The sequence below is a fragment of the Medicago sativa genome, chromosome 7 (genome assembly GCF_051527215.1).
Source record: "Medicago sativa cultivar Bolivia chromosome 7, Bolivia_mono, whole genome shotgun sequence".
NCBI lineage: Eukaryota > Viridiplantae > Streptophyta > Magnoliopsida > Fabales > Fabaceae > Medicago > Medicago sativa.
The window spans coordinates 100,584,391-100,599,822 of record NC_140755.1 but is presented as its reverse complement, the minus strand read 5'-3'; the positions used below and the strand labels follow the sequence as shown (position 1 = coordinate 100,599,822).

The following is a 15,432-nucleotide window of genomic DNA, read 5'->3' as shown; positions in this document are numbered from 1 at the left end:
TAAAACTATCGAATTAATAAAATTTATAAGTTCGTATCCACAGGGACTGTGTTAATCTCAATTTAGCAATAACGTTAATATCTAGGATGTGTAAATTATTTTAGTGCCCAAGGCAGTAATTTTGATTGCATAAAATTAAATAAACAGAAAATAAAGATAGTTTTGGAAAAGATAAAGAGAGAGAGCTGAGATCAGGTCTTTCGAATCATCTATGTTCCCCTAATTGGTATACTGCACCTATTCTTATGAATGATTTTCTAGTTCCACGATAGTTAACAAAATAGTCCTAATCAATCCCTTGAGTTAGGACCCTCTTCTCAAACTACATCCCCTAATCCCTTAGGTGGTCTAATAATCTTTGAAGGTTTAAACACGTTAACCTAATATCACTAACAAACGATTATCCATTCCTAGACTAACCATGTTTATTAGAACAATTCAATTAGGTCTAAGTCGAAAGCTATGGTCAGTAGTCATTCGTTCTCACAAAATCATGTTTATATGGTGTCAATATATAAAAAGCATTAAGAACAATTGAATTGAATAAAGACTAAATTATCATTCACAATAAATAGAGTTTCACAGCAACATGGTTCAATTAGGGTTACAAAGTATCATCTCAGACCTAATTAAAGAAAATTAGCTAGACATGATAAAAGGAATAAACAACATAGTAAAGAAAATAAACTGATAGAATTCCGTCGTTGCCGGCGTTGCTCCTCGAGTACTTTTCCAGTCGCTACTGTTGGTGTTGTTTATCCATATTCATGTGCCACTCTCTCTGTAGCGTGAATGGGCGGCTCCTTTCTTTTTCCCAAACGTGAATTTGTTGTGCCAAAGTGTGATACCTCATGGTGTGTGCAGCTGCCACTTATATAGCATATGTAACCTAGGCTTTTTCCAGCATGTCACGCTCTTTTCAATCTTCAGGTCATTCAATATACTTTAGTCAAAAGCCCACTTGTTTTCTTAATGCTAGCGCCACCTCCATGTATATGTGTGGTTTGCTTTCATCTTTTTATCCAATGTGTATCAACTCAAAAATATATATATGCCACTGTGATATGCTTCTTGGACTCACTTTTCTTCTTTTGTTTAATTCACACCACAAAAAGTAAACACTTCCAAATTAGGGTTCTTAAAATCGTGTCACGAAATAGCCATCGTGACACGTTTTAATCAATGTCGAATGAATATTCCTTGAAAGCTCCAAATCGTGACACGTTTTTCAATAATCGTGACACGATGCCCTTTTTCAGTTTCTTCAGTTTTTTCTTGCTTTTCTTGCTGTTTAATTTTGCTTGTGAACTCCAAAATGTGATGAAAATGACACTAAAAATAGCGAATAATTGACTATCATCAACTTGGTGTTTAATCTTCTAACCTTTTAATTTTCTTCCAACTTCAAATCAATGTTCCAACAAACACTTTTCTTATTAGACATGTCTCAGTGTCAAACATGCGTCGTGTATGATACTGACACAACACCGACACATATAATTACACTGAATTGTATGATTTTTTTCAAATTATTAGCTGTGTTGGCGCTTGTGGCGGAGCTAGAAAATATTATGGGGGTGGGCCAAATTATTTTTTATCCATTCAAGTGACCAATTATTTCATGTGCAAATTTACCGCGTAAAGGAGTTTTATTTTTGGATCAACCAAAACCTAAAATCGACATAAAATTGTATAAAATCTCGCAAAATAGACCTATAATTGAATTATTTAAATTTTTTGGGTGAGCCACTACACCACTTTACGGTTTTTGGATCAATCGAAACCTAAAACCGACACAAAATTGTATAAAATCTCGCAAAATAGACCTATAATCGTTGATTTTTTAATTTTTGGGGGTGGACCATGGCCCACCTCAGCCCATGAAGGGCTCCGCCACTGGTCGGCGCGTCTTTGTCGTGTCCGTATCCGTGCATCTAGTTATTTAAAAACTTCTTTTACAAGATATTGAAAAACTCTTTTTAAATTGTTATTTTTTTATAGGGTTTAAAATTATAGTTATTGAGTGAATATTGCTATTTGTAACAAAAATATTCCTTATCTTTTTTGATCAAGTAATACACCGTCTTTTTTTTAGTCTGTTATTTGAAAAAACTTTTGTAAAAAGTTATAAAATATTAAAACAAAATCAACCGTCTTAAAATATTATTAAATTAAACAAGGGTTAACTGGGTCTAGTGTAATGGTTAAAATCCCACAACCTGAAAAATCAAAATTAGAATATTAGTCGACAAATGTATCCACTTTTAATATTTGACGTATTCCTTTGTAAAAAAAATATATTTGACGTAATTCAAATAGAATTATCTTAAATGGAGATAACCTATAGACAACCTTAAAATATACTACTCCATTAGTTCCGGCATTATTGTTTTGGGCAAAAACCTTTTAATGGCACACAGTTATTCATATTGTATTTTATGCTGTGTTATTTGAACAATCATTTGTGTGATAATCTTTGGGACAATCAATCAGTGGCGGAGCCAGGATTTTTATAAAGCCCGGACGAAAAAAAATTTGCAATACATTTATAGGGGTTTACATAAGAAATTGCAAGCAAATAATAAAAAAATTAAAGAAATTGCCCAATTTATAGGGGTTTATATAAGAAATTCAAGGGGATTTACATAAGAAATTGCAAAAAATTTGGACCGGAACCCGGGCGAGTGCCCGGGCTCGCCGGGCCTTAGAACCGCCCCTGACAATCATAAACTTTTAAAGAAAGTAGGTATTGACACGGCTGAAACCAAAACGATAGAGAGAAAGTAAAAACATAATATAAGTATGAGAGATAAAATTGTCACAAAAGTTATCATAAAATAATTATACAAATATCATCATGTTTTGATCATGTATAAACAGAGGTATCACAATTAACCTAAATTTCTAACGGTCGTGATTTCCAAAACACGAAAAACCTATGGCTATCATACATGCAATGAAGATGATTACTGTGTTATATTTTTGTAGTGACTGTAATGATTGAAAAATTGAAGGTGATTTGAATAAACATTGAGCGTTTTGGAAGAGATTTTTTTTTTATCGGTGATATATTGAAATGTTCTAAGTATGGCCTAAACTTACATGAACATAAAACCTTACTCAAATTTCAACAACTATGACCATTTTGTTAGTCAAAAAGTAAATGGTGGCACTCATAAAACCTTTCATCCCACTTCTAGCAAGGATAACTTAATCTTATGTTTTTGGTAGGATCTTTGAGTTATTCTCACTTCTATTGCTACTATTTAGATAAATGAAATGCTTTAATTTTATTTGGTAAAAAAAAATTGTATATTAAGTTTTGTCCTATAAGAAATTGCATTTGGTCCTCTCTAACTTCATTTTATGTTTCACATTAAAAGCATAACTAATTTTTTTAGGCAAAAAGCATAACTAATTTAAAACCTCTGTTTTAAAGTTTTTGTGATTATTGTTGATTTAAAAGGAGTATTAGCACACAGGCAGTCAGGATAGATGGCTTAAAAAAAATACATGGATAGATGATTAAAAGGAAAATTTCTTTCACTCAACCAGTAATAGATAGACATATTATTATTGGATATTGAATAAATATGAGTATTGCTATATCATGCGAAATAATTCTCAAGAAAGCTTCCCGAAAACCAATTTGGCCAATCAAAACTGTTGCTTTGCGGAATACTCGGAAAACCAGCAGAATACATGGTCAAACCAAAACGTATCAGCTTCTCTCGGGACAAATTCGGGACAAACTATTTGCTATGATTAGTATTTTCCGAATAAATATTTAAATGTATATATTCTTATTAAAAAAAATGTCCTGTAAATGAATATATTAATCTAATGGTAATTAATAATAAAGTCAAGGATACATATATTTTGACAAAAGTCAAAAGATTCATGAACAGGAATAGATTATTGAGAAGGACTATAATACCATTGCTAGAGTTCATAAGCTTCACACAAGACAAAAACTTAATTAAAAACAGAGAAAAAAGGAATGTTGACACCGAAAAGACATAAAAAAAAATAACTTTGGTCCATCCCTAAACAAAACAAAGTTTACACGAAACCATGTAACATGTTATCTGAATCGAAAGACATGCACGAGGCCCCTGACAACTACATGTATGATCCACCTGTCAACAAAAACATTGAATAAAGTTAACAAAATGTAACGTTCAATTAGTTCCTTGTTATTGAAGGAAAATTAACAAATCAAAAGGCAAGATAAGCATCACAATTATTTAGGAAACAGACAGCATATAATGATCTGGGCGAATGAAATTATGAAATCCACACGTCTTCTTCTTTTCATGTTCTATTGTATTCGTTTTCCAAATAATGAAACTGAGAAATATATATTCCCTTTTCACATATTTTCCCCTTTTTAACATAAAGTGGTTTGCTAAGATCGTGAATTTCATTAATTTTGAGTGTGTTTGAGCCGGTAAATACTCAATAGAAATAACCCAGGTTTGGAATCACAATGTGATTTTGTTAAAGATATTACTTTTACAATATTACGAAATTCACAGCTATTTTACAAAATTTACTATGAATCCAAACATAAACTAAAACGCAATTATCTGTAAAAACAAGAATTATGATGCAATTATGAACAATCACGCCCGTACGTACACCCTCCGGTCGCAAGTATGAGCAAAAATCAACTTTTTAGATACATTTATTAAATTATGTATCTGATTTATAATAAAAATCATATTCATCATCATTAATGAAATAAATCTAAAATGTAAATTTTTGCTTATAATAATGATCAGAGGTGTACTTCCAATTGATTATTTATTAATTTATTACATAGATAGGCCTTGAGATTTAATACAAGAGGAAACTTTTTTCATAATCCCAAATCGATCGTCTAAATTATTTTTACACAGGACTTTACAAATACACTTTTTTTTTACTAAATTATTTTTTTTGACTAAAATACAATTTTTTTTATTTACTAAACTTTAATTGTTTTGACTTAACTTTTTTTGTTTGACTTTGCACATACATTTGGTCTGGATGATTAACGAATTTCAATGTGTAAGTAAAAACCAGGGTATGAAATAAGTCAATTAATCAGGGTATGGTGCATAAAAAAGCATCACACGAGGATGATTTATTTTATTTGAATGGAAGCACATCACTCGAATTTCAAGATGATTTAAGAGAGCAAGAAATAGATAGAAAAGGGTAAAATTGGTACTTACAAATGCTGAATTGATCACTTGGTAATAGCATAGATAGCATAGAGAATTCCAGGGAGATAGCCAAAAAGGGTTAGCACCAAACAGAGCCAGAACTCCACCTATATAACACATTATCACCAAACAATTGATTAATTAATTAAGCATGAAAAATTTACAAAAAAAAATGAAGGAAGAGGAAGAGAATTTTAGTTACATGGCAGCCAAACTTGAGGAAGACACCAAGAGGAGGGAGGATGATGGCAACAATGATATCGATGCATGTAGCAGTGCCCATTTTCGATCTTTTGGAGAGAGAGAGAGAGAAAGACAGACAATTTAGTTTACAGAACAGTATTGTTGGGTACGATAATGCCTAAAGACAATGAAAAGAAAGCGATAAAAAAAAAAAAAAAGCGATAAACACGAGGGTGGCAACGGTTCCATTTATAGGACGTGGAGTGGACCCATTGAACCGACCTTTTCCATTTATGTCATGAACCACGTGGCTTTTACACGTTATTAAGCAAACAAAGGCAACTAATATTATATTTGATCAATTTTGGCATAATTTTTTTCCATCGGTATAGACCAAATACATTGAATATCTTTTTTTTTGAACAAACAAAAATGATATATATATTAACAAGTAAGGGATAACCCCGCACAAGGCGTGCAAACAGGGAAACCACTCAACAGTATTTACAAGGAGAAGGTGCTAGCCGAAATAGAGCAAAGCAAAGCACCCACCGAAAAACAACAACCTGACAAAACTACAGATGGACGCCCATACAAAGGAGCGGTTGTTTCCACCAGTCATGATAACTATACAGAAAGGTTGCCTGTTTTGACTTTAACCAAGAAAAGGAGGTAAATTTGACCTTCTCAATGAGGGTAGAAGGTGTCGAAGCCATGTTATTAAACACACGGTCATTCTGTTCCTTCCAAATAACCCATACAGAGGTAAACCAAATGATCCGGAAGAACATAAGTGTAGAACTATGCAAACCAGGCAAATTAACAAACTGAGTATAATGATGGAAAATGTCGGCATGTGAGACAAAAGAGATGCCCAGTCAAAGCCACACCTGGGACCAAAGAGAGTCGGCTGCGGCACAACCCAAGAATAAGCGATTAGCTGTCTCTGGACTCCCACAACCAAACACACACGCTGCCTCCTCCTGAGAGAGAACCCTACGGCGAACCAAATTGTCCTTTGTTGGAAGACGATTGCGGATAAGGCGCCACACGAACACGGAGATCTTAGATGGTATCTGCTGATGCCAAATGTCAACAACATGCGACCTATCACGCACATCAGTCGTAGTGGTAATGAAGCGGTAGACCCCACGAACTGAGTAACCATGCCTCGTATCTAACAGCCACTTCCAAGTGTCCTCTACATTTTCCTGAAACACAAAGTTATTGAGTAACATAAAACACTCCCTCTCACTCTCCTCCTCCCATGCCAACAATCGCCTACGCCAAAGACCCTCCCTCCCATCACCGACCTCTACCACCCTCCTCATCGTATCCACCGAACACTCCTTATCGACAACCAAGTCAAAAAGACGAGGAAATTTATATTTTAAAGGAATGTCCCCCACCCAAATATCATGCCAGAAAAAAGACTCCCTCCCATTTCCAACCACCTTGCGTATATTATTATCAAACCACCTACCAACACCCTCACCAACCCCCTCTCGGATCCTACACAACGACCTCCACCAAGCCGAAGAGTGACGATCACCCTCTTTCAGCCTACCCCCCTCCTCACCATACCGAGCTTTTAAGACTTGATACCACAACCCATCTTTATCAATCAGCATTCTCCAACACCACTTACCCATTAACGATAAATTAAAAGCACCCAATCTCTTAACCCTCAACCCGCCATCCTCCTTAGGAGTACAAATTGACTCCCAATTTATCCAAGCAATTTTCCTAAAGTCCTCACCACCCCCCCAAAAAAATTTTTAAAAACAGATTCAATAGAAGAAATTATACCTGCAGGGGCTTTGAAAAAGGAAAGAAAGTAAACTGGCAGTGAAGACAGGACAGATTTCAGAAGTACCAAACGACCACCAAAGGAAAGAAACTTATGGTTCCACGACGACAAGCGGGAGACAATGCGATCAACAATAGGCTTCCAAAAAGAGATTTTTCGAGAATCACCTCCAATAGGCAGCCCCAAATAAGTAAAAGGAATGGCACCTTTGCGACATCTCATCAAAGAAGCAGCCTCCGACAACCAAGAAGCAGTAATATTAACTCCAGTCAACATACTTTTATGGAAATTCACTTTTAAACCTGACAACTCCTCAAATAAAAGCAACACCGACCTCATAGTACGTACATTCAACCAACTTTTCTCACCAATAATTAATGTGTCATCCGCAAACTGTAAATGTGTCAACCGCACCTCGGCATTGGCACCCAAACCGTACCCAGTAAAGAGGTGTGCCTCTTCGACAGCCTTCATTAGGACATTTAAACCCTCGGCAGCTAACAAGAATAAAAAGGGCGATAGTGGATCACCCTGACGCAATCCCCGCTCAAGAGGAAACTCATCTGTCGGGCTACCATTCACTAAAACAGACGCCTTTGCTGATCCGACACATTCAGAAATCCACTTCCGCCACAGTTTTGGGAAGTTCATGTTTGCCATTACAGAGTCCAGGTAATTTAAATCCACAGAATCGTAAGCTTTCTCAAAATCAACTTTAAACAAAAGAAGCTCTTTTTTCAACCGGGTCGCTTCATCAACTGCTTCATTTGCAACTAAAATACCATCTAGAATCTGTTTACCTTTAACAAACGCTGACTGAGACTCAGAAACCACACTACCTACCACCGACCGCAATCTATTTGCTAGAACCTTAGCAAGAATTTTATACAGACATCCGACCAAAGAAATAGGTCGAAAATCATTCAGCCTTTGCGGACTATTCACCTTCGGTATGAGAGCAATGAAAGTAGAATTGATACCCTTTGACAGCTTACCATTGCGGTGGAACTCAACCATAAACCTTAACAAATCATCTTTTAATAGGCTCCAAAATTCCTTTACAAAACCAAAGCTAACACCGTCAGGACCAGGGCTCTTATAACTGTCGCAGTCCCAGACTGCTTGTTTCACTTCCTCAATACAAAACGGCCTGGTTAACATCCCCGCTTCCGCAAAAGAAAGCTTCCGAAAATTAAGACCATCAACACCTGGCCGCACAACACCTCTGGACTTAAAGTGATTTGAAAAATAATTAAAAACAGTTGCACGAATGTCATGAACCCCCTCAACAATACCACCGTCCACAGTCACCGAATGAATAGCATTATGACACCTCCGATGGGACATATAATTATGAAAATATTTGGAGTTTGCATCCCCTTCCGACAACCACTTCATCCTCGAATTCTGCCAGTTAATACTATTTTGCATACGAGCCAAAGAGTGTAACGAAACAGATAGATCATGAAGCTCGGTGACCTCCGTTTCTTGGAGACTTGCGGTTTCTGCTTTTGCATCTAACACAGACATTTTAGCTTTGACCTCCTTCATCCTACCATCCATATTCCGTACATGATTAGAATGCCACTCCTTTAAATTTGATTTAATCATCTTCAATTTCTGTTGAAGCACAAAACCAGCCCACCCGTGACAGTCAAACGTTGCCCATTTCTCACGAACATAATCTGCATAACCTGGAAGATCCGACCAACATTTAAGCATTTTCAAAGGCCGAGGTCCCCAATTTGATTCATCAACACATAACATCAACGGGACGTGATCAGAAAGTCCCCGTTGATAAGCAACCTGAATACAGTTCGGCCACACGTCACACCACTTATTTGACAACAAAAATCTATCCAATCTACTCATGGAAACACCATCTCCTTTATACCAAGTAAACAGTCTTCCGCATAAAGGCAAATCAAATAGCAGGCTTTCATTAATGAATGTATTAAAGACCTCGGAATCCGGTTGTCTAAAAAAATCTGATCGACCTTTTCTTTCATCAAGACTACGCACCGAATTAAAGTCCCCACAGACACAAATGCAGACATCATTGTTACTCTGAATGTGCGATAACAGATTACCCCACAAAATCTTCTTCGACACCAAGTCACACGGTGCATAAACATTAAAAATAATAAAGTCTTTGCCAGAAAAAAGATCCTTACCCTTGATAGCCAAAACATGATTGAAACTAAAAGAAGATGTCACATCGATCCTAGACACATCCCACACCGTAACCAAGCCACCGGAAGCACCAACAGACGGTTGAAAAGAGTAATTATGAACATTTTCTCCCCATAATGCTTTAACCAACCTATCATTTATGGATTCCAATTTTGTCTCTTGTAAACATAACACCAAAGGCTTTTTCTCGAGAACTAACTTCCTCACCTCCTCCCTCTTCTCACCACCCCCCAAGCCCCTAACATTGTAAGTGATGATCTTCATTGAACCTTCCTTCCCAAACCCGCCTCTCCACCAACACCCTCAAAACTCACCCTCCACTCCCTCAACCCCCACAACCGACCCAGTTTGCTTGTCAATACCTCCCGCTGCCCTCCATTCTCTCCTCCCATCCCTCGTTAACAAATTGAAACTATTAGAAGTGGCACAATTAACCTTCACCCCCACCACCTTTCCCAACTCTCTCACATCATCCTTAACCTTGTCAGCCTTACCGTTTAGATGCAACCAATTCACCCAATCAGTAGCACCTTGCACCGAACCTGTTGAATTAGAGTTCGTCGGTACATTGGAAGTTGAACCTTCGGATGGTTTTGAAGTAGTTGGTGCTGCCCTCTTCTTCTTCTTATTGCGTTTTTGTTTGTCGAGTAGGTGAAGAATCTGCTTTCTATCTCTAGCTGGCAATCGAGCTATTTTCTTCATGAATCCAACTGATGGAAGTGCCACACCACCTTTCTTATGCGCAGAAGGGTTGCAAGATGTTGATGAAGAGCTAAATTTATTTGGTTTAAAGTGAAGAACATTATCCTCCTTGCGAGTTGAAGAAAACACCACACCTCCTTCCGAAATAGTTTTCTGATTTTCCATCCAATCAATGCTCCAAGGTCCCTGCTTGTTACAAGGCTGCACCGGTGATTCCATGTTTCTGTGTTCATCTTCAACATTGTCTTTTGATGCAACTGCTGCTGTCGTAACTGGTTGTAACACGGGAGATAATGGAACCGCAAAAAACTCCTTCCCCACATCGTTGCCTCCCTTCGTCGGTGATCCCTCATTTTTACACAACTCCACAGATTTTTTGTCATGTTTGCACCATTCATTTTGTAAATCAGTCACGAGGTCATCCAACTCCCATTCTCCTTGAACCTCATCTAACCCTTCGACATTGTTATTATGTAGCTCCTCCTCTGGTATCGAAACAATTTCCTCATCCGACATGAAAGAATCTTCTCCCAAGTTACATCCCCACTCCTCCACAATCTTAATGTCGTACTTCCTCCCGTCGATAATAAATACATTCAGCTTATTTAATATCTCAACTTCTGGTGTCACCACAAGAACACGTGCAAAGTCTAAGCGTGCTTTATCCGCAGTACATTTATCAACATACAAAAACCGACCAAAACCAGATACACATAGCCTAAAAAAATTATCGTTCCAAGCATGTACGGGAATACCATATACACGAAGCCAAGCTCCACGTTCATATCTAACCAAAGATTCAGACCAGTTTTGAAAGTTACAGAATAACATACCAAAGAAATCAAGCGCCCCTTTAAGAACATTCGAAAAAACTTCCCCACCGGTGCAATTTAGAAGAACACGATCACCCCCTAAAGGAGTCACAGTAACATTTGGAAAACCAGCTTCCTCTATTCTCTGTTGAAAGGACAAAACTGAATCCCCCGCCTTTATTTGAGCTACCATCCCTGAAGTCGCCCATTCTCTATCCTCCTTACATGACACATATGCTGGGATGAAACAAGGTTGCTGTTTTTGTGTTGGTGCAGCAACTGAGTGCAATAAACCAACAGAATTCTGCTCCTTCACCCACCCAATACCCTTACCACCACCAACCACAGCTTCCTCCTTCCCTCCTGCCTTACTTCCCTTCCTTTCCTCCTTCGAGAATCCTACCACCCCCTCTGCACCGAGCTTCCCTGTTTTCTTCCTCTTCTTCCTTTCCAACTCCATCAACGGCACAACAACAGCACCCACCGTAACATTCTGCTCATCGCCCCTCCTGACCACCACCGGTTTCCCCTTCTGTGCCTCATCTGAATTCTTCTCAAAACGATGCATAACCACTTCCTTCTCCCCCACAACCTTAACCACTACCGGTCTTTGCTTGTCAACAGCAGTGTCATTGTGAGCAAACCTATCGAACCTTGCCTCTCTTGCCAAAACACGGCAGTCCCCCACCCAAACACCATTCAAAGCTTGTAGCAATTTACCCTTATTCTTCACGTTGACAAACCTTACAAAACCAAATTCCTGTCCGCGAGAGTTACGGTGACGTGCCACATACAAATCAGAAAGAATACCACAAACTTCAAAGGCTTGACGTAAACGATATAATGGCATATTCTTCGGAAAATTTGTAACATAAAAAGAGGCTTTGTAACCATTGTTGTCAGACAGTACCAAATCAGTTGCGTGCCATTCAGCAGATGCCACTCGTCCTCCCACAACACTGGAGTTTCCATCGCCATTCCTAACCCTAGCCTCCTCCCGCTTCCTACCGAAGCTAACATCCTTGAAACCTCTATCAAAAACCTGAAACCGATGCTGTCCATTGCCTGTCGCCGCTCCCCGATGACCTTCTGAACCTCTTGACCTGTCCCGTCCTCGTCGCTCCAGTTCCGTCGCTTTCCTCTTCCTAGACCTCACCACAGTCCAATTTCCCCTATCCCCCCCAATATCTGCCACCCTGGCTGGACCCCGACCCCCCCATGATGTATCTCTGCCGGAGAGTAGCTCCGACGCGGTTGCCATTGGCTATCCCAATGGATGCCGCCACTCCTACGCTCATTCCTTCTCATGTTTCCTATCTTTTTACATTGAATATCTTATGCATTTGGTATATAATATAGACTAAATTGTCCCGTAATTGTAGCTCAGTTATAGCTATCAGGGATAATTTGTGCAGAAGTCAGGGTTCGAACCTCAGATTACCCACTTGTCCACACATAATGTGTGTGAATCTAGTCATTAAGCTACTTGACAAAAAACAAATGTTTAGCTTATAAACATGATCGGAGGAATACATTTATTTATTAAATTTCTTCCAACTTAATTATTTCACCAACTACAATTAATAAAAGTAATTTAAAAAGAATGGAGTAATTTATTTTGTCTTAAATATAATCAAAAGTTCAATGCAATTTACGTTTGAATGAAGGAAAATGCTAAAGTGAAGGGGATTGGTTAATATTTATTGCATTGAGAAATGGTGAAAAGTGATTAATTTGACTTTTTAAAAGTGAAAATATTGTTTTTCTTAAAGGTCAAATGCATTTACTTCAAATTTGAACCAATTACATTTTTTTTCTTATATTTAAGACTGCTAAATAACCCTTCACACATAGGAAACTGTTAAAATAAAAGTATTTATTTATTTATTTTTAAGGAAAATAGTAGTATTTATTGATTATGTGAAAGATTGTTTATTAATAAAATCTTAAAAATAATTGAAACCTATCAAACAAATTCTATTCAATGTAAATACAAGTCAAATATTATCAAATACTATTAGTTAGAGGATCTTATTGTTAATATTTGAATTTTTAACTATAAGATCCCGTAGCTACTCATATCTCACTAAATTCTCACTTCAGTCCCTCAGAAATTTTGCAAGACCTAATTTAGTCCTTGAAAAATATAAATAGAGAAAAGTTAATCTTTACCCTCTTTATACTTTGTTTGATAGATGAAGAAAAGATGTAAACGAAAATAAAGTGAAAATAATATATTATTTAGCAGTTTAATATGAGATAACATGAAATAAAATTATGATAAAAAGAAATTTATGTATATTGTCACACACAAAAAATATGTATATATAAACTGTTATAAAGATATTACAAAAAAATGTCATAATAACATTGAAAGAGTTAAAGTAGTATTTTCTGTTAGAATAAAATCCTAGTTTATAGGAGAGACTTAGTCTTTAAGAATTAATTTGTATTTGTTTTAATTTGTTTCTGTTACCACTCACCACTAGCCTTTATTTTAGCTAAGTGGGTTGCATTTCAATTGTTGTTTTAATCGTGTGTTAAATGGCTATTTAAGCAAACATTGCAGTTAATAAAAACTGAGTCATTCAGTCCAATTGTTGTGTTCTTTGCTATCAGTTTCCAAACACTTAAACACAGGTTCTCAACAATTTGGCATCAGAGCCCCCACTGGGCCTGATATATCAAAGCAGCAGCCTTTGACATTCTTGCAGCAGCATAGAAAATGACTACAGAAGGGAGTTTTGTACAACCAGCAATTCCACGTTTTGATGGTCACTATGATCATTGGAGCATGCTAATGGAAAAAATTTTCAAATCTAAGGAATATTGGGAATTGATTGAGCCTGGCTATGTTCAGTCAGAAAGCGGAGCGACACAAACAGATGCACAACGAAAAAAGAATGAAGAGATGAAGTTGAAGGATCTCAAAACAAAAAACTACCTTTTTCAGGCGATTGATCGAACCGTGCTTGACACCATCCTTAAGAAGGATACTTCTAAGGAAATATGGGATTCTATGAAGAAAAAGTTTGAAGGAAATGCAAGGGTGAAAAGGTCTCATCTTCAAGCTCTCCGCAGAGATTTTGAAACTCTTGAAATGAGATCTGGTGAAGGAGTAACAGAATTCTTCTCCAGGGTCATGACAGTGGCTAACAAAATGCGAATTTATGGAGAGGAGATGTCAGACGTTAAAGTGGTGGAAAAGATTCTACGCTCTTTAACAGAGAAGTTTACTTATATTGTATGTTCTATTGAAGAGTCAAAAGACATTGATTCTCTTTCTATTGATGAGTTGCAAAGCTCATTAATAGTGCACGAACAAAAGTTCAAAAGACGCAGTAGTGAGGAACAGGCCTTGAAAGTGACATATGAAGGGGGAATAGGTCGTGGTCGAGGTGCATATAGAGGAAGAGGAAGAGGAAGAGGTCGAGCAGATTTCAACAAGGCAACCATAGAGTGTTACAAGTGCCATCAACTTGGTCATTTTCGGTATGAATGTCCTCAGAACCGAGAAGCTAATTATGCAGAAATTGATGAAGAGGAAATGCTTCTGATGTCTTATGTGGAGCTGCATGAAGCTAAAGGAGAAGATGCATGGTTCCTTGATTCAGGATGTTCTAATCACATGTGTGGTGATCGAACTATGTTCACTGTACTTGATGAAAAATTTCGACATTCTGTAAAATTGGGAAACAACACTAAGATGAATGTGATGGGAAAAGGAAGTGTGAAGTTATTGCTGAATGGAATGAATCTCGTTGTTACCGAAGTATACTATATTCCAGAACTGAAAAATAATCTCTTAAGCATAGGGCAATTACAAGAAAAAGGTTTGGCAATTTTGATCAAGGGAGGGATTTGCAAGATATTTCATCCAGAGAAGGGTCTGATAATTCAAACCATCATGAGTGCTAATAGGATGTTTATCTTGCTGCCTCAATCTCAAGCCTCTTCAGAAGCACAATCTGATCAATGCTTTCACACAAAAGCTCAAAATTTGTCTCATCTATGGCATCGAAGGTATGGGCATCTAAGTTACAAAGGCTTAAGAACATTGTTGTACAAGAACATGGTTAGTGGACTTCCTGAACTCTCTGTCTCAATTGTGACATGCACTAACTGTATCAATGGAAAGCAACACCGTGACTCTATTCCAAGGACGAGCAATTGGAGAGCAACTCAGAAATTGGAACTTATTCATTCAGATATATGTGGTCCTGTCAGTTCTATATCTAACAGCAACAAAAGGTATATTCTATTATTCATTGATGATTATAGTAGAAAAGCATGGGTGTATTTTTTGGCAGAGAAGTCAGAGGCTTTAAATTCTTTTAAATGCTTTAAAACTATGGTTGAGAAGGAAGTTGAGATGTCTATTAAGTGTCTACGCACTGATAGAGGTGGAGAATTTAATTCAAATGAGTTTAATGGTTTTTGCAAGCAAAATGGTATTAAAAGGCAGTTAACCACCGCTTATACTCCCCAACAGAACGGTGTTGCCGAAAGGAAAAATAGAACT

The 15,432-nt window shown here is 37.2% G+C and overlaps 2 protein-coding genes and 1 pseudogene across 2 annotated transcripts; 1 reads left to right on the top strand and 2 right to left on the bottom strand.

Moving 5' to 3' along the window:
• Positions 1–3,915: 3,915 nt before the first annotated feature.
• Positions 3,916–5,607, bottom strand: LOC146911240 (hydrophobic protein RCI2B-like). Its single transcript, XM_085723164.1, has 3 exons — positions 5,413–5,607; positions 5,220–5,317; positions 3,916–4,139 (listed from the first exon to the last, which is right to left on the bottom strand). Exons 1-2 carry the CDS (start codon positions 5,491–5,493, stop codon positions 5,234–5,236), a joined length of 165 nt encoding a protein of 54 aa, XP_085579290.1. The 5' UTR covers positions 5,494–5,607; the 3' UTR covers positions 3,916–4,139; positions 5,220–5,233.
• Positions 5,608–9,699: 4,092 nt separating this feature from the next.
• On the bottom strand, positions 9,700–12,171 carry LOC146911239 (uncharacterized). Its single transcript, XM_085729504.1, has one exon. The coding sequence runs from the start codon at positions 12,169–12,171 to the stop codon at positions 9,700–9,702; it is 2,472 nt and encodes an 823-aa protein (XP_085585630.1).
• Positions 12,172–13,635: 1,464 nt separating this feature from the next.
• On the top strand, positions 13,636–14,467 carry LOC146911238 (uncharacterized; annotated as a pseudogene).
• Positions 14,468–15,432: the final 965 nt, after the last annotated feature.